This window comes from Quercus suber, unplaced genomic scaffold (genome assembly GCF_002906115.3).
Source record: "Quercus suber isolate HL8 unplaced genomic scaffold, Cork oak 2.0 scaffold_24, whole genome shotgun sequence".
Lineage (NCBI taxonomy): Eukaryota > Viridiplantae > Streptophyta > Magnoliopsida > Fagales > Fagaceae > Quercus > Quercus suber.
In genome coordinates, this window is record NW_027069489.1 from 300793 (window position 1) to 320061 (window position 19269).

Sequence of the window (19269 nt, forward strand, 5' to 3'; positions counted from 1 at the left end):
GTGGATAAAAAACCAGTCCATATAACGGACGGACCAATAAGACTGTCCACAAAATGGACGGATCATCCCAAGAGGATGAAAACTTAAGTCCATATAATGGACGGACCAATAAGACTGTCCACAAAATGGGCGGATCATCCCAAGAGGATGAAAACTTAAGTCCATATAATGGACGGACCAATAAGACTGTCCACAAAATGGGCGGATCATCCCAAGAGGATGAAAACTTAAGTCCATATAATGGACGGACCAATAAGACTGCCCACAAAATGGATGGATCATCCCAAGAGGATGAAAACTTAAGTCCATATAATGGACGGACCAATAAGACTGTCCACAAAATGGACGGATCATCCCAAGAGGATGAAAACTTAAGTCCATATAATGGACGGACCAATAAGACTGTCCACAAAATGGACGGATCATCCAAAGAGGATGAAAACTTAAGTCCATATAATGGACGGACCAATAAGACTGTCCACAAAATGGACGGATCATCCAAAGAGGATGAAAACTTAAGTCCATATAATGGACGGACCAATTAGGCTGCCTACCAGGTGGACGGATCACCCTAAAAGGATGAGCGCCTAAGTCCAGATAATGGGCGAACTAATCAAATTATCCCCGAAATGAGCAGACCATCCCATGAGGATAAAAACCTTTAGGCCGAGTAGTGGACGGACCAGTAGCGTCGTCCATAAGCGGACAGGTCAACCCAAATAGGCGGATACTGTTAAGTCCGTGTAATGAGCGAACCCAGGATAACGTCCACTAGTTGGACGGACCTCACAAAGGAAACTAAGTAAGATACCCGACGGACTGGTACAAAAAACAGTCTACCTAACGGGTGGATTCAAATTATGCCTAACGAGCATGTTCAATAAACAATCTACCCAACGGATGGATTCAAATTATACATGACGGACATGTTCGAACCAGTTAAAAGCAAATAATATTTCCAAGTCACGCAAATCATCCAAAGGGATGACGGCCCATGGTTAAGCAAGTCATGAAAGGAGGTACCACGATAAGCAGGACGGAGCTCACTTAAGCATGAAAATGCGTTGAAAATAAAAACATGCATTCCACAAAGATAAAACAGAAGGTCAACGGACCCAGCGTAAAATAAACATGCTGAACGGTCAATGTATATACAAAACCCATAAACATAACGGGTGTTAAAAATTGTTCCACACTTGCAAAAAAAAAAATAAACAAGAAAAAAAAAAAAAAAAACTAAGTTATTACAAATTAAGATAATGCAGCTCCGTCTCCCTCTTCGGCTGGACGGTCCCCAACATCTTTAGCCTTGCTGTCCGCAGCAGTATGATCCATTGGAGCTTCGCAGACATCCTCATCAAAGAGAGCATCAGTATCCTCCGTCTGAGCGGGCTGGGCAGTGGACGGCTCGGGGGCAGAGACGGTGACGGTGGATAAGTCTAACTCCGGGTACAACCTCCTCACCTGACGGAGAGCATCGTCGAACCCGTCGTTATAAACTAGACTCAGCTCCGCAATAACGTCGTCGGAGTCACGGTACTCGCGTACGGCGTCCTCCTTGGCCTGACGGGCTTCATTGTCTTTGTCCACCAAGTCTTTTTTTCAGACTTTCCACCAGCTGAACGGCCTCATCCCGGGCCGTCTCGGCCATCCTCAGTTTCTTTTCCTGAGTGACCTTCCAGGCCTTCAGGTCAAGCAGCTCCCCCTCCGTCATCTTGACCTTCTCACGAAGTCGGCCAATGGTCGTCTCGTGGTTGAGACACCATCCTATGAGGCCTTTCATCATGATCATAGACTGAGGACGACAAAAATAAGTTAGCAAAATATAAGTCAAAAATTGATGAACGGATGGACTATGGACGACGGAACATTACCTGGGCAATGCTGAAGAGGCCCGTCTCCCCCATCGCCTCTGTCGAGTGATTCCCAAGATCCTCGTAGTCGTCGGTGGTAATGATTGACGACAACTTTTCCAAGGCATACTTGGAATCCTCGCGGAGTAAGACGGGTGGTTTTTTCTGCTCGCCTGGCTGACACGTCATTAGCCCCTTGCCCTTACCGTGCTTAGACGGGGTAACTGACTTACTCCCCTCAGCCATCAAGCCGAGGACCGGGTCCAAAGGGACTTTGGGCTGCTTGGGTGGACGGTCGCTTTTCACGGGCAGCTTCCGCTTTAGAGATGGTTTACTGGAGCCCGTCCCCATGGCGTCCGTCCCGGCCTGTTTGTTCTTCGCAGCTCGAAGTCTTATGGTTGCTCGTCTCTTTGCATCCTCCATCTCTGAAAAAGGATGACGGACTAAGGAACAACAAAAAAAAAGAAAAAAAAAGAAAAAAAAGGGCCATGAGGGTAGACGGACTTACGCAGACGGGTCTGTTTCTCGTACTTTAAAGCCACTGGGGTGGGCTCGGGACCGTCACAATACCAGTAAATAGTATTGAGGTTGACGAGCTTGGCCCACGTCCTCTCTTCTGGTGTAGTCTTTAAAAAAATTCTCTCGAGGAAACTGAATTCCTCAAGTGTAATTTGGGGACGCCGTCGAACTGCACCATAAAAGACGGAGATCAGAAACATTACAAATTACTAAAAATGTACAGAGTGATTTATGACGGACCGTAATAGATGAGTTTAAAATGCTCCAAACTGTGTCGACGGGCATGAAGTCCGTCTCCCCTGGATGACTCATCCAATCATCTCCTTCCATAAAGAAGTAACGACTCTTCCAATCCCTATTTGAGTCCGGGGTCTCATAAATAACTTTCAGAACGGGACTTCTAGGGACAAAGCTGTACATACCCCTCGACTTGTCTATCTCGTCCGGACGGTAGCAATGGAGGAACTCTCTTATTGTAAGCCTCCTTGCTCCGTCCGACATGGCTCCGTACAGGACCTCCATGGCGATAAAGACTCTCCAGGCGTTGGGGGACACCTGGCTGACGGATATGCCTAGGTAGCTTAAGAGTTCGCGGTGTAGCGAACTCAATGGGAACCTCAACCCAGCCTTAAGCACTTGCTCGTACACGCCCACTCCGTCCACTCCTTCGTAATAACATTTTTCTGACATATAAGGTAGACGGAGTGGGATGTGGTCAGGAATTTGGTAGCGGTCCCTTAGTGTATTGAAGTTACCCTCCTTGATGGTCGACGTAAAAGCATGAACCGTCCACTCTGGGGGCAAGATGAACTCCCTAAGTCCATCAATCCCCACGACAGACCTCACTAGTTGCTCTTCGTCGTCTGATACCTCTTGGACTTCGATCATCTCCAGGCCCTCATGTGTTGAGGACGAGGAAGATGATGACGAACTACTCTCGCTCGGGACGTCGTGGTCTTTGGGACCTGACGGGTATACCCCTTCGTAATCCGCCCCGTCGGGAACGACCGACTGGTTACTTGACGCACTAGACATGGCCTACATGTAATTACAAAACCTAAGACTCTGATGGGTTGGAAATAACGACGGACACATAGAGTACAAATAAGAGCAAAAGGAAAAAGAAAGGACGGATATAAAATAACTCACCAGAAGCTTGGAGTAAGATGCGACGAGCGACGGATGCGTGAGTGAACGGATTGTGCTCTGACAGACGTGACGGACTCGCTCTGACAATCTCTTCTAGCAGCAAGTAGGGAAATGAAGGGCGGATGACTGATATTTATATTGGGAGTGCACGGAAGACGAAGCGACGCCTCGTTCCAAAACAACAGCCATTGACAGGATGACACTTGGCACAACACATTAATGCATCAGCTCCTGATCCAGCAATGTACGAATGAAAATTTATGGACATAGGTGTCCTGTATGCCTGATCGAGTTTTAGATCCGTCACCCTATGGGTCCGTTCATTATTGCTGACGGACCCATCGGGTGAGGGGGCAACTGAAAGGGACGAAATACCTTGGAATGTCTTATGTGACTGAACGGACCGAATATGGTCCGCTTACGCCCAAATAAACGGATCCATCATTTGCACGGGCCTCCAATGGACGGACCTGATGTGAACGGGCCGGATATGGACGGAGTGAAGGATGGTGGGCTAGTTGTCCATGGGCCTGTTGAGCCCCTAATGGGGGATATTCTGACCCACTCTCATACGGGCCCAAATAGAGTCCTTGCGCCAGTAGGACTCTGAAAATCTTATATATTTGGTAAAGATCTTCCGCATAAGGAGGAGATTTGTTCATCACGTCTAGGATTCTACAAGGAGAATCCTATAAGGAAAAAACTTCCGCGCCAAGAAAGGAATGTCAACCTTAAGCCACTATAAAAGCCCCAACACCCTCACAAGTCAAGGTACGCATAATTAACCCCTCTCTAGCACTCTAGAGTTGTGAGAATACTTTCTGACTTAACCTTCGGAGGGTGTTTGGCCGGCACCACACCGGTGTCCTTCGATAGGTTTTCTCTTTTGTTTCGCGCAGGTTAGTATACGAAGCGAAAGGAGTATCGTGCGACTCATTGGTGAATTTTCTTGATTCATCAGTTTTTTTATTTTATTTGGTTTCTCAAAAAAAAAAAGTTTTTTATTTTATTTTATTTATTTATTTTATTTTTTATTTACGAAATCTAATAGCGTTTATTAATGAACCATTTTAGAAAATTTTTTATAGGAAAATAAAAAAAAATAATTAATTTTTTAACAACTTTTTCAATTTCTCATTAAAGTAGTATACATTTTTTCTAAAATAATTTATTAACAATTGTCATAAAGGCACCATTAATATAACCCTATTCTTTATTACCATGCTAATAAATTATTAATTGAATATTGATTTAAACTAAAACTTTACTAATAGAGCTAATATTGGAACCTTAGCTATTAAATCCTTAATATTAATCGCCAAGATAACCTCTGACTGTCTCTAATCTGCGACTCTTAAGAGGAGCAGGAGTTCCTCCCAACTAGAAACACTAGTGCATTTAAGGGAAAAAAAAAAAATACACCAAGTCCAAGAAATTAGGGGTATGTATGAGTAAATCCCAACCGTTCAATCATACAGAAATGGCAAACGTGGCATGCATCAAAATCACCAACAAAGGATAGTTATCCATTTTATCTCAAAGTGCACTCCACGCTCCATGGAGAGCGCGTGGCTGAAGTAAAAAGTGAAAAATATAAGGGCGGCTGAGTATATTTAAGAGACTGTTAGTGAATTTAATAAATAAATAAATTAATTAAAAAAATTATTTTTTTGATAAAAAATTATTATTAGGTTATTACCACACTAACCACAACACGACAAAAAACCAACCACAAAAACAAAAGAAAAACAATGTTAAAGATAAAAAGTATACAGTTTTAATTAAAAAATAAATAAATGAAAAAATTTTGATTTAAAAAAAAAAAAAAAGAATATAAAAGGATATGTAAAAGATAAAAACTTTGAAGAGTGGAAAGCTGGTAGTAGAGGTGGTGGTGGTGGTGGTGATGAGTTGAGATTGTTAAGTATGTGTTAAACTGTTAATGCAAGAATCCATTGTTTTAGGAAGAGATATGTGAGTAAGCCTAGGACTTGGTTCCAAAGCCAAAACCCAAGTGAAGAGAGAGAGAGTCTTTTGTGTGTGTTCTTTTGTGGGGTTAGAAGGATCAAGGAGGGCATGCACAAATCCATGCTAACAAAAACAAAAAAAGCAACAACAACAACAACAACAACAACAACAACAACAATCATTTCTTGTTTCCCTGCACTTTAACAAATCCCAAAGGTCTCTCCTTTTCACACACTCTCTCTCTTTACCTTCTTCTTGGCTTCTCTTTTTCTGGGGTTGGGTTTATTTCATCTGATTTTATTCTTGTTTTTATTTTATTTTTATTATTTGGTTGACATATTTATAGTTGTGAATCTTTGGTGGGACTTGGGAGTGGATTTTTAGTATTGTTGGGGTTTGAATTTTGAAATAATGGGGTTTCCTGGTTTGTATCTGATATTAGTTTGTGGGTTCTTTTTGTTTTGGGTAGTAAATTTCATTGCTTTCCTTTTTGCTCTCAAATTTAATTTCTGGGTGTTGAATATATGCAATGGTTTCTAATTTGAGGAAGTGCTTTTTTTGTTTATTAATGTAGATAGCTTCTGTAGAGGAACTTATTTTAAAAATTTTCACTTGGTTTTTTTTTTTTCTTTATTTTTTCATGTCCCAATTGGAATATGATACTATTTTTTCTTATTGATTCATATGCTTTTTTTTGGGTCCATGATGTTAATAATGAGAAGTTAATTCAGTTTTCTGTTCTTAAGCAGTATATCTGCTTGGCTCTGTTTCATTCAGGGCTATGCTTTGATTGCTCTATTTGGTCACTAGCTACTTGATGAATTCATATTTAACTTTCCTATTTCCGATTTTTTTTTTGTTTAGTTTGCATGCTTAATTTTATACATTGGCCGATCCTTTTGTTTGAATAATATCTCAATCTTTATGTTGACCAGTTAGAAATGCAGAATTTGAGTCCATATGAAATTAGTTTGTCCAATGAAATATGTTGAACTCTTTCCTTACTTACGTACTTTTACATGAATTGTGAGTTTTGAGGGAATGTGGGGTGCTTGGAAGTCGCATGTAATTTTATTTAATCTATCTTATGAAAAATCAAATTGGTGTTATAGTTTAACCTATCATCATGTTAAAGCAAAAAGAAACATAAATATCATCAAAGGTATTTGAGATGGTTCTCGTATCCAATTCAAATTGATGGCAAGATGTTTCCCAAGCTAAATGCAAAGATGAGATAAGTTAATCTATGAATAAAATTATGTTCTGAGATTTTGGAAACAAAAGTCATTGCTTGTGTCCAAAGCTCATCTAGTGTAAGAGATGTCATATATGAATTTTCTCATTCCCTACATGATTATTCTTTTCAATGATATTGAAAGTCCATTTCAGACTCTTACCGAAGCTTCTATAATCACTATTTAGTTGTCCTTTCTTGAGTGAGAAAGGGTTGTGGATAGGGTGATACAATATATTGGTGTAGTCTGTATTTTCAAATCACTGATGAGCTACTTATATCAACTGTTGTTGGTTGACCCTTTTGGGTGTGCTCAAAGGGGCATATACTTTATGAGTGAATCATGTTTAGTTGTTATAATACCATTCAAAAGATAATGTTCACTTCTGTGTTACGCAAGTTTCCTAACATAGTTATTCCTTCCTATCCGCATAGAGATTCCTTAGTTTCATTGTTATATATATACACAAACACGCATGTGTGTACATATATATAAAGCTGCAGTTCTTTTTTGGTGCTTTTGCCTAAATAATTGATGTAAAATAACATTGTTGCAGCTTACACTTAGTTGGCACGTGGTTTCTGATGGGTAGAGAAGCTAAATGCAGGTACATATTTCCTCTATTACTTATATATTTTTTAAATCTTGTAAATTTATGATCTTAATTTTTAAATGCTCTGAGCAGTAATTAAGACAATGCGGAACTTAAAGAAACATTTTAGTACAAGTTCTGCCGATTCAGCATCTTCATGGTTTGTTTATTGTCCCTCATTCAGGAATTCTACTGAATTACAAGTCCAGCAATCATCTATGTCCAGAAATTTAAGCTTGAAGATGGGAAACCCCCCACAACATTTTCATAACACTGAGCAATTGAATTTTCAATTCCAAGACCAGGATTCCCCCTCGACTCAATCAACTGGTCAATCTTACCCTGAAGTGGTTAGTATGCAAGAAAGCAACCCTTGTGGACAAGGCATAGTTTCGCCAAAATCAGGTATGATATGAACTATGAAGTCCCTTTGTTCTTGATCCTTTTTAAAAAATAAAAAATCTTTGTGCATAGTAAGTGCCTGATGGTTTTGGGGGTCTTTTAATCCTTCTATGTGTACAGTTTCTGTGTTCATATCAGTTATCTTATCAATTATCATTAGATATTAGTTTAGCATATAGACTATTATCATGCTGTTTGTTGGAGCTGTTATAAATGTCGTTTAAGTTGACTTATATATGAGAGGACTTCCCTTAATAAAATAAGAGGTTCTTCACCTATAATTAATGGGTTTAGTGCACCTTCTTGTTACTAGGCCAGATACAAATCTCATTTTGTTGTTCTTGTGCTTCTTCAGTATTTATTGAAACTAAGGGGAAGGCTATTGGAGGCATCACAAGACAATTCTCGTTGATGGGAACTCAGGATTTAGTCTTCTCTTCATCAAAGCTTGATCATAGCCAATCAATTGTAGGTTGATGCTGCCTGTGTTTGGATGGTTGCGAGGAAAGATTTGGAATCTTATATTTCTTACATTTCCTGTTTCAGGCTTGCCTTCAATTTCCCTATTCTGATCCATATTACAGTCTGTTTGCTGCTACGTTTGGACATCAGGCTATTGTAAGTACCTTGCGAAAATGTAATAATCATCCCCTGATGGGTGGGGGGGGGTGTTTCTCTTTTTCCTCCCTTCTTTCTATAATCTTGTTTCCAGTTTGTGGATCCCCAGGGCTAATCTGTTTACCAGAAATTTGTGATTCTTCAAAATTTAGACTGTTTACCATTTTTTTAGAAATTAGAACCTTCTTAGGCATCAATCTGTGCTTAATTATTTAAGTGGAAGTGCAATAAACATCTTGCTGGCCTTACAGATTATTTAATGTTTGAAAAGTAGGTCTATGAAGTATTTCACCATTTTATTTCGTTTTTCACCCCATTTTTTTTAGCTTTGCATCTCCTTTGCTTTTATTCTTTTTACTTTCCTTGTCTTTATGATACTTTTGGTAGGAAAGGTTCTCCCCTTTTATCTATCAGATGCTATTTTCTTTATGATATCTGAACTTTCAAGGCATAAATGCAAAAGAATCATATCAAACTGAGGTTATTTTAAATAACCTGCTATTCTTTTTTTTAATAGGTTGATGATAAAAAATTAAAGTTTTGCTGGATGTCATATAAGATTGCTTGTGTGGTTTCAACCATACAGTGGATTTCATGAGTTGTTTTCTACTTGTGGATTCTACCATGAAGTGGTTTTCATTAAATACTCCATTTGCCTTTAATTAATATATGGCCTCAAAATTTATACAAAAACAACACCACTTCCAGTCTGTTGCTGCATGAGGATATGTTTTCCCTGTTACCATTCAGTGAAGTTTTTGTCATTGAAATGTATGCAGATGCATCCATCCCAAATAATAGGGATGGCCACTGCTCGAGTGCCCCTTCCCCTTGGTTTTCCAGACGATGAACCCATTTATGTCAATAAAAAGCAGTACCATGCAATTCTCAGACGGAGGCAGTTTCGTGCCAAGCTTGAAGCTCAGAACAAACTCATCAAAAGTCGTAAGGTATGAGTGTTTTGAGTTTTCCCTGTCCTTTTACAGTTCCCTATATTATGCATGGAAATTTGGTTGACAGGCAATATTCTCTAAGAAATGCCATTATGAAACATGTGCAGCCATATCTTCATGAATCTCGGCATCTCCATGCATTAAATAGGGCTAGAGGATCTGGTGGACGCTTTCTCAACAAGAAGAAGCTCGAAGAATCCAATCATACTCCTACAAGCCATGGACTGGATGATTCAGGCTCCCCAAAGCTACATTTGTTTGCAAATATGTCAGAATCTGAAGTTCATCAGCCTGAAAACTATAGGGATAGAGCTTCCACCACCTCTTGCTCTGATGTCACAAGTGTCTCCAACAGTGACGACATCTTCCAGCAGCCAGAATTCAGGTTCTCTGGCTATCCTCCTCACATCGGCGGGACAATGCATGGTCACTCAGTTGATATGCTGCGCGTTGCTAGTAAGCAACACCGTCTCACTGTCCTTCGTTCCCCCAGCAGTTCAAGTATCTTTTGTGGAGAAGATGGCTGCTGCAATTTGAATTCCTAAAGGGAAGTCATCCTTGGCTCTTTTTCCTGCTCGGTTGCTTTTCATGTTGGCTTGCTAAAAGCAAAGTGTAGACCTCTACTTCTTGTGCACATTTTGTGTTTGGGGCATATACAAATATGTTTTAAGACTAAGTTTGTGATTGGGGACATGACCATAATTGCTTTTCTTTGCTGTTAACTTGTGCCTCTGTGACTGCCTAGACAGTTGACTCTGATAATAAAGTTTTTTTATTCAGGGGCATACAATTTCTGATCTAATTTAGTTATTGGTTTGGTGAAAGATGAAAGTGCATAATCTTTTGTTGCTGATAAGCTTAGGCACAAATAAAAAATGGGAGTGTGCAATTTATTAATAGTTTTGCTGTTGCACGGATTCCGTACAATAGCATAGTTGAAAATCACAAATTTTAGATTCTTTTCCTCCTATACTTTTTGCCAATGGGACCAGGCTTGAGTCTGTTGCCCGTTATTGAAATAAACAATTACAACAATCTAGGCATGGTCCTAAAATTTTGGGTCTAACAATGGATCCAAAATAATTGTTTCTCCTACTACTGCCTTTGGATTTTGGTTGGGGATGCATCGGTTGTTACTTTTAATATGCTTGTTATGTGGAGCACACTTGGCTTCCTATTGTACAATCTTCCAGGTAATGAGGCCGCGAAAGATATGGCACCACTGTGCATGATGTACCCTGCAGGGCCAGCACTCTAGCTTTAACTTTTTTACTTCTTAATTTCAGTGAATTGATGTGATTGTGATAAGAGTTCATGTTGCCATAACAAAATATGCATCTTTTTATCTTCAAAAAAAAAAATTGTAGGAGCACACCATTTCCAACAAAATTTAAATTTTATGTGAGTAATGGGAACCAAAGCTACATTTGTTTGCAAATATGTCAGAATCTGAAGTTCATCAGCCTGAAAACTATAGGGATAGAGCTTCCACCACCTCTTGCTCTGATGTCACAAGTGTCTCCAACAGTGACGACATCTTCCAGCAGCCAGAATTCAGGTTCTCTGGCTATCCTCCTCACATCGGCGGGACAATGCATGGTCACTCAGTTGATATGCTGCGCGTTGCTAGTAAGCAACACCGTCTCACTGTCCTTCGTTCCCCCAGCAGTTCAAGTATCTTTTGTGGAGAAGATGGCTGCTGCAATTTGAATTCCTAAAGGGAAGTCATCCTTGGCTCTTTTTCCTGCTCGGTTGCTTTTCATGTTGGCTTGCTAAAAGCAAAGTGTAGACCTCTACTTCTTGTGCACATTTTGTGTTTGGGGCATATACAAATATGTTTTAAGACTAAGTTTGTGATTGGGGACATGACCATAATTGCTTTTCTTTGCTGTTAACTTGTGCCTCTATGACTGCCTAGACAGTTGACTCTGATAATAAAGTTTTTTTATTCAGGGGCATACAATTTCTGATCTAATTTAGTTATTGGTTTGGTGAAAGATGAAAGTGCATAATCTTTTGTTGCTGATAAGCCTAGGCACAAATAAAAAATGGGAGTGTGCAATTTATTAATAGTTTTGCTGTTGCACGGATTCCGTACAATAGCATAGTTGAAAATCACAAATTTTAGATTCTTTTCCTCCTATACTTTTTGCCAATGGGACCAGGCTTGAGTCTGTTGCCCGTTATTGAAATAAACAATTACAACAATCTAGGCATGGTCCTAAAATTTTGGGTCTAACAATGGATCCAAAATAATTGTTTCTCCTACTACTGCCTTTGGATTTTGGTTGGGGATGCATCGGTTGTTACTTTTAATATGCTTGTTATGTGGAGCACACTTGGCTTCCTATTGTACAATCTTCCAGGTAATGAGGCCGCGAAAGATATGGCACCACTGTGCATGATGTACCCTGCAGGGCCAGCTCTCTAGCTTTAACTTTTTTACTTCTTAATTTCAGTGAATTGATGTGATTGTGTTAAGAGTTCATGTTGCCATAACAAAATATGCATCTTTTTATCTTCAAAAAAAAAAATTGTAGGAGCACACCATTTCCAACAAAATTTAAATTTTATGTGAGTAATGGGAAAAAAAAGTGGTGAGTTTATGTAAAAGTGACAGACAGTTAGTTAGAATAAGTCATATAAATAGAAATTTTATGTGAGCTATAGAAAAATAAAGTGGTGAGTTTATGTAAAAATGACAGATAAATAGTTAGTTACAATCAATCACATGATAAAAATTTTATGTAAGCGGTGAAAAAAAAAAGTGGTGGGTCTATATGAAAGTGAAAGAAAGATTAATTATAATCAGTCACATAGAATAGTTGTGAAAAATAGTATAATAAAGGTTGTGAACTTAAAATAACTCTTTTGTATAAATAAAATAAAATAAAAAAACCATGTGGTCATCTATGCAAGCTTAGATTTTAATACATAAATTGTTGGTAAAAGAAGTATAGGTCCTTACGTATGCTACTGTTAGATAATCAAGTAAAAATCAAATCATACGCAGGAAGGAGGATTATCTGATTGGGGAATATATCCCTAGAATTAGAAAGGGTAAAGATCTAATAAAAGATGCCAAATGCTGAGTTGGTTAGCAGCATTGAAGGTTTTGGCACAAACTTTGGCTCAAGTTTTTTGAAGTATTTGCATCAATTCCATCATTGGATCCTACCCTCAATAGAAATAGCAATGATCTTAAATGGTTCATTATCTTTATCAATTCTAAAATAAAATTCATTAATTTCTTAAATTCCATTTTTGAATTTACTATTTTATAGTTTTGATGGTGCATCTCTCTCTTCTTAAATAGATGTAAGTGGTCCCATGAAGAGAAGAACGATTTTTTTTGTGTGTGTGTGTGGTGAAAGTAGGAGAAAGAGTTGAATGCCATTTTAAAAAAAATGGAATTTGAATAGAGATCCAAATTGCTCAATTTGATGCCAAAGAGATCCGTTTTAGAGTCAAAACACAGTATGTGGGACTGGGCTATTGAAAACAGAAAATCTAAGCCCGAATCCAACAAAGTTCTCAGGCTCCTCCCAATTCCTGAAGGTCCTATCCTATCTCATGTTATACCATCTTGTACATATGAGAGTATATATCCTCTTCATAAAGATAAAGATAGATTCTCTATATAGATCTTGCACTTATATATTACAGATAGAGGTGGTATTTTATGTAACATTCCTATCATATATGTACTTTTTATCCCAAAAAAAAAAGTCTGAAGTGTACTACTATATGAGTAGTTATCACACACACCAGTGATATAAAATTCTTTTTGTTTCTATGAATAACAGAATAAACTTAAACCAATATTACAATTATCATATCAAACTAATCATAATGTAAAAACTACTTCCGCCTACATTATCAATAACAAAATCCTATTGCCAACCTCACTCACTGTAAGTCTGTAACCATAACTCCAACAAATCCCAAATATTTGTGACCAACTATTTATCTTTACAACAATTGTATTCAATATTCTTCTTACATATAAGAATCATGTACAACACATCTCTTGTTTATATAAATTTGATTGAATCACAAATTGCATTATCTAATTTTATCTAAAATTCAATTTAGCCTTATAACTTTTTATTTATTCACTTAAGTTATATTATTTTTACTATTATTCAATGTTGTCCTTTTTGTCTAATTTTGTCATGTTGTGGCGTTAGGTGTCTTAAAAATCACGTCATTTTGACATGTCAATTTAGGACATCTAACGGATCCTTTTAACAGAGATGGATAGAAGGGATATGTTAAAAATAAATGGAAGTTATAGTATTGAAATAAATAGATCAAAAGTAAAGATTTTATGTGGTTTGCTATGTTTATGAACGATGTCAAGGAATTTTTTTTAAGTGGCAAAAAACACTCTTACAAAACCAAACTCCAAAACATACCCAAAGAATGCTCTATTTCAATGTACAAAAGCTAAATCTCCAATGATTTCAAGAGAACTTAAGCTTACCCAAAGTCAACTTGTAATAGGAAAATAAATTGAAATTCTAAACCAAGCTGAGTATGTAGTACTTAATTAAAATACCAAACCACAAACGAACAGGACACCTAACCAACTTTGGGGAAACAAAAGTCCAAATCTTAATAGGATGTTGTCAAGTGTCCTTGTGCACTCCTTACGGTGAATAGAAATGGGCTATATATGCATTTGGATTTGGAAATGGTTTGATTAGCAAGTGTTAAAATGTATTTGTTAAGGTTGAGATTTTTGTTGCAATCAATTAACTTATTTTAGAGAGTTGTACAATATTCAGTTAAATAAATATTTGTTTACTTGCTTACTTTTCAATATAGTGGAACCTACTAGATTCGTCCTTAACAAGTGCAATCGAGCACCTATTAACATATTCTATAAAAAAATATTCTTTAAATTGAAAGTGATTCAACTCCTTATAAAAAGTAAATTGACTCCATTATAAAATTCAACCTAGACCCTAAATTCACTTGTTAACTTCTTCTTTTTTTTTAAGAAAAAAACAAATTATAATATTCAAGCCATATGCTATACTATTCATTTTGTAAGATAATGATAGCAAAATTTCATTAAAAAAGTAAAAGAAAAAAAAAATTAAGATATCAAAGAGGAGTGAGAGTGAACCACTTCCTATACTCACAATACCAAAAACTCAAGGCCTGTCTGGTTAGGGTGTTTGAACGACAATTTTCAATACTTAAACACTGAAAACTATGGGGGGAAAAAAGGCATTTGGTAAGAGTGTTTTTATTGGAGTGTTTGATTTACATTGTTCATTTTAAGGTGTTTAAACACTGTATTTAGAAAACTCATTTTACTAGTTTTCAGTTATCAAATTACGTTATTCAATGACACTTTTGTAAATATGTTGAAAACCATGAGGCCCACTTGATTAGAAAAAACAGAAATTGACTTCTCTCCTCAAATAAAAAATATATATTAAATGGTATTGTGCTTGTCAGCTTTTTAAAAATAATACACACATACCAAACACATATTAATGTTTTTTACACACTAAAACATGTTTGAAACATGGTACCAAACACATTTTTTGCCTTATAAATACTGTATACACATGTTTTAACAACACTTATTAAACCACAATTTTCATATCATTTTAATCAAGGATGCTAGAAATCTCCAACCAAACAAGTCTTCAAACACACAAGGGGTGTGGTTCAATGGTAGAAACCACTCGGTACCCCATCACATGTACTTTGTATGAGTTGTGATATTCAAATAGTAGCACCCCATTATTACTCAAGTGATGCTTGTGGTATATGTTGGGTAAACACATGAAAATTTCAGTTTTGTATTTCATACAAAAATACGTAACGAAAACAAACGGATTTATTTCATCCATGTGAGATAACACGCAATCAAAATTTTAGAAGCAAAGAACAAAAATGCATACCTTGATGCGGCGAAATTCAAAACAAATGAAGATTGAACTTGGGAAGACTTTCAATCTTCACTCAAATTCCAAAATATGCCCAAGATATGTGGTCTCTCAATCAGTTCTATATATATTTGTTCAAGAGAATAACTAAGAGTCTTGAGAAAAAACTTTGATAAATTCTATTTTTAATTATATGTATATATATTTTTCTACACTTACCAATTACTTTATTTAATAATTTTTATTAAATAAATAACTAATTATCTAATTGGGCCAGCCCAATTGGGTTTTAGTGTGTGACTTGGAGTGGAACCAAAAGGGACAAATAAAGCTCTGGCTCTAATGGGCTTTCGACTTATCTATCAACTCTTGACAAGCTCAAAGTTACCATTAATTATATTTAATGTCGCTATATAAATATAATTGCACTATAGACCTTATTAATAAATTATATCCCAAGACTATTAAAATTTAACCCTTTCATGAAAATATTCGTAGAATACAAAACCATAATATATAACTGTCACTTTAAAGATTATTACATCTTGATCCTTAAGTACCTGGTTTAATCATTTAAGTTATTCATATATATTTTATGAAATTTAATTTCATAAAATATAAACTTTAGTAACTCTTTACTAAAGTGGTTAGGCCTAACACTCTGAATAATCAAACCCATTAAACTTATCTCAAGGAAATATATTATATCTCTATAAAGAGACTATAAATTCTATCTTGAGAATATGTGTTCCTTCAACATTACGTGTGGTAGCCCAACATACTGAGATTTTTACGCTTTGTTTAGATCTCACTCCTGATATATTAAAGCAACTTACATTTCATGAACGGTTCATTATTCCCTCAAGATTGAGAGTTCATGTAAATGAAAGTCGTGAGATTTATTATTCATTTGATAGTCGTTAATAAAATAATAAATCTCACAGCGGTCCAGTTCTGTATGTCTTATACACTTAAAATATATTAAATCATCTTAATTGACATGTTATAGTTTTCGCAAATGAAATGCCCAATTTCATTACCGACTACGAAGTAAAATTTTGAGTTACAAAGAACTTGTGATTTATATCTTATATGACTAAATCTCATAAATCATATACTATGCATCTTAAAGACTATATGATAGTATGATACCCCAATTTGGTTGATTCTGTGATGTGTGTGTGTGTGTGTGTAATGAGTCCTACGTCGGATATTTGCTGGGTAAATCTGGACTGTATTAACAACTATAAAGAGCCTCAATTGTAACTAGTCCTTTTGAGGTATAGAGCAGATGTGACTAGCGCTTTTCCTTAGGTCATTACAGATAGTATCCAAATATTCATGTTACCATTATTTTAAATAATAATAAAACAACTTTATTACAAATAACATAATGTTATACATAATATCATAAATAGCATACAATAGGACTTTAAGACACTAATCCTAACAGTATAACCCATTACCTTCACAAGAAATAAGGTCAATAAATCCACAAAGAAAACTTTTTATTTATTTATTTATTCAACCATAAAAAATTAAAAAAAAAAAAAAAACACTCGCGGGGCTGCGACACACTTTTTAAGCACAGAGTAATGTTAAAAGCTCAAATTATTTTACAATCATAAATAATTACTAGCTACATCAATCCTCTGTTAAAAAAAAAAAAAAAAAATTATGGTAATAGCATTTTTGTATTCATTTTTTCAATAATTCTGTCTAACTCATTATCGCTCTATCAAATCCAATTAACCCGCCAAATCCACCAATATTCAAATCCTCACCATCTCTCTCATTTCCAATTATACCCCACAAAAACCACTATAATCCCCATCCCTATCCTACCCCGTATATATGCAAATATCATACACATACACATACACATTATTTATTCATTTCATAATTTGTTTTAACCACAATTTGATTTGACTTTAATTGGTTCACAGAGAGAGAGAGAGAGAGAGAGATAGATCACAGTGGAAGATGTTTTTGGTGATATCAAAGGCCGTAGAGATGGCTTGCTCAAAGCTTTCACTGCAGGTTTGTATCTCTCTCTCTCTCTCTAACTTTTATGTGTTTCTTTTCTGTTGAAATGTCGTTTTGAGCGTTATGGCATTGTCATTTTCGCCTTTACAACAAGAATTTGGCTTCTTTCTTTTCTTTCGTTGTGTATTTATTATTTAGCTTTGAATTGAGAATCAATTACTTCTCTCTATAACTTTTATGTGTTTCTTGATTTTTCTCGCTTCTTTCAATTCTTATTTCGTTTTTTTTTTTTTTAAACTTATTTTATTGTTTTGAATTTAGGAATAGGAAACGGTTTTTCTTTGTTTGATTTTTTTTTTCGTATTAGTACCAAAAAAAAAAAAAAAAAGGGATAACTGTTCGTTTTTGTTTAGTTTCCAGAGATTAATTGAACAACAATGAACGTTATATACATATAAATTAATTTTTTAATAATTCAATTTGGTTGTTTTTGGCATTGTGAAAAATGATTATATGAATTAAGATTTGAATAGTCTATGGTATTTTGCAAGAGTTTCTCTTTGTTGAATTTTGTGTGTTTTTTTTTTTTTTTAATTTAAAAAAAAATTTATTGGCTGTGGTTTAATGCATTGTTTGTTTCTGGAGAAATTAAGGGAATGAAGACAAAAGAAAAAAGAATTTAACTGTGCGATTGTTAGTTCTAGTTTTAATTTATAGAAGAAAATTGAAGAACAATATACGTGAGAAGTAAATTTTTTATAAGTTGGTTGTTTCGTCATTGGGAAAATTGCGTTTAGGATTTTGACCAATGAGTAAGCTGTGTTTGGTTATTGAGAGTGCTAACCAAAATGAAAATTGTGTGTGTGTGTGTGTGTGTTTTTTTTTTTTTTTTGGTGTTGCTGTGTAAGTTTTGATATTAAATAAAAGAGCAGTCTACATAACTGTGCATGGATTTTGAGTTTCTTTGCAAAAAGATAAGAATTATAGGACGGAATTAAATTTTAAGTAAAGTTAGATAGTGCATTTTATAATTTAGCCAAACAATTATATATTTTAATACGAGAATCTCATGATTATGAGATTTACATGCTTATGAGATGTCCGTTTGATGGACGAACGTTTTGATTTTTGATTTTTGATTTTTTATATATATATTTACTTATACACAATAAAAGTGGATTTATGTGAAATAGAAATAGAAAAGTTTCAGAGAAGTCAATATTGAGGATGACAATTTTGTCCCGCCCCTTTCCTCTTTGCCCCATGCAAGTTTTCTTCGCCTTGCAAAGGTGGTGGGTTGGGAATGGAAAGAGATTTAGTCCTGCATCACAGGGCAAGGCGATGATGGGTTTAGACTTTTTGGACCCAACCCACTTGGCCTCGCCCCGCATTGATAAAGGTTAGATTGTAAATTTTTTATACCCTAAAACCCAACTATTTAAACAAACATATCATCAACTTATTTTATTTTACCTAGCAAAGATTTATGACTTTTTTTCCCCCCTAGCAAGGTTATAAATAACGTATCAATTTTAACATTTTCTTTTGTCTTTATTAAAAACAAATTTATATACTATTGAATCATTGATTTTGTATTATAAGATTTTTGTTTTTGATATGATATTGTCTTATTAAACACTTTAATAATAATATTCAATTTTTGCTAAAAATTAGTTTAATTTGATGAGATAAATTTATTTTTGATTTCTAATATATTTTTATTAACAAAACAAGTTTTTTTAAAAATAATTGCAACGATTGTGAGCAAATTAACAAGAAATAGAGTTTTATAGGGCAAGGCAGGGCTTCGCTAGACTGCAAGGGGCAAGGATGGGGCAAGAAATTTTGCTTGTCATGCAGGGTCGAGCGAGACGAGGATGGGGTAAGTCAAAATCATGCGGAGTGGGGGCAAAGACCCCATCCTTCAGACCCGCTTCGCTCCTTTGCCATCCCTAGCCAATATATGTGCAAATAGTTTAGCAAAAATTGGGTCCTTGTAATTTATAGACTTTGTTATTTTTTATAAACCACTACATGCGGTGGAACTTTTGCTGGCTTTTGATAAAGTCAAACTGTTTTGTAATA

The 19269-nt window shown here is 35.8% G+C and overlaps 1 protein-coding gene across 2 annotated transcripts; it reads left to right on the forward strand.

Moving 5' to 3' along the window:
* The first annotated feature begins 5370 nt into the window (after positions 1 to 5370).
* Positions 5371 to 10079, forward strand: LOC112012892 (nuclear transcription factor Y subunit A-3). Of its 2 annotated transcripts, XM_024045263.2 has the most exons (7): positions 5371 to 5705; positions 7281 to 7331; positions 7501 to 7721; positions 8074 to 8186; positions 8265 to 8336; positions 9116 to 9286; positions 9397 to 10079. In XM_024045263.2, the coding sequence occupies exons 2-7, from the start codon at positions 7309 to 7311 to the stop codon at positions 9832 to 9834; spliced, it is 1038 nt and encodes a 345-aa protein (XP_023901031.2). In that variant the 5' UTR covers positions 5371 to 5705; positions 7281 to 7308; the 3' UTR covers positions 9835 to 10079. The 2 variants fall into 2 exon arrangements, with proteins under 2 accessions (XP_023901031.2, XP_065622139.1); XM_065766067.1 differs by lacking the exons at positions 5371 to 5705; positions 7281 to 7331 and having other exon boundaries at positions 7406 to 7721.
* The last annotated feature ends 9190 nt before the right edge of the window (positions 10080 to 19269 follow it).

Coding starts and splice junctions, on each gene's coding strand:
- LOC112012892 (XM_065766067.1), top strand. CDS start 7,421: ATGCGGAACTTAAAGAAACATTTTAGTACAAGTTCTGCCGATTCAGCA. Junction 7,722..8,073: donor CATAGTTTCGCCAAAATCAG/GTATGATATGAA, acceptor GTGCTTCTTCAG/TATTTATTGAAACTAAGGGG. Junction 9,287..9,396: donor AACTCATCAAAAGTCGTAAG/GTATGAGTGTTT, acceptor AAACATGTGCAG/CCATATCTTCATGAATCTCG.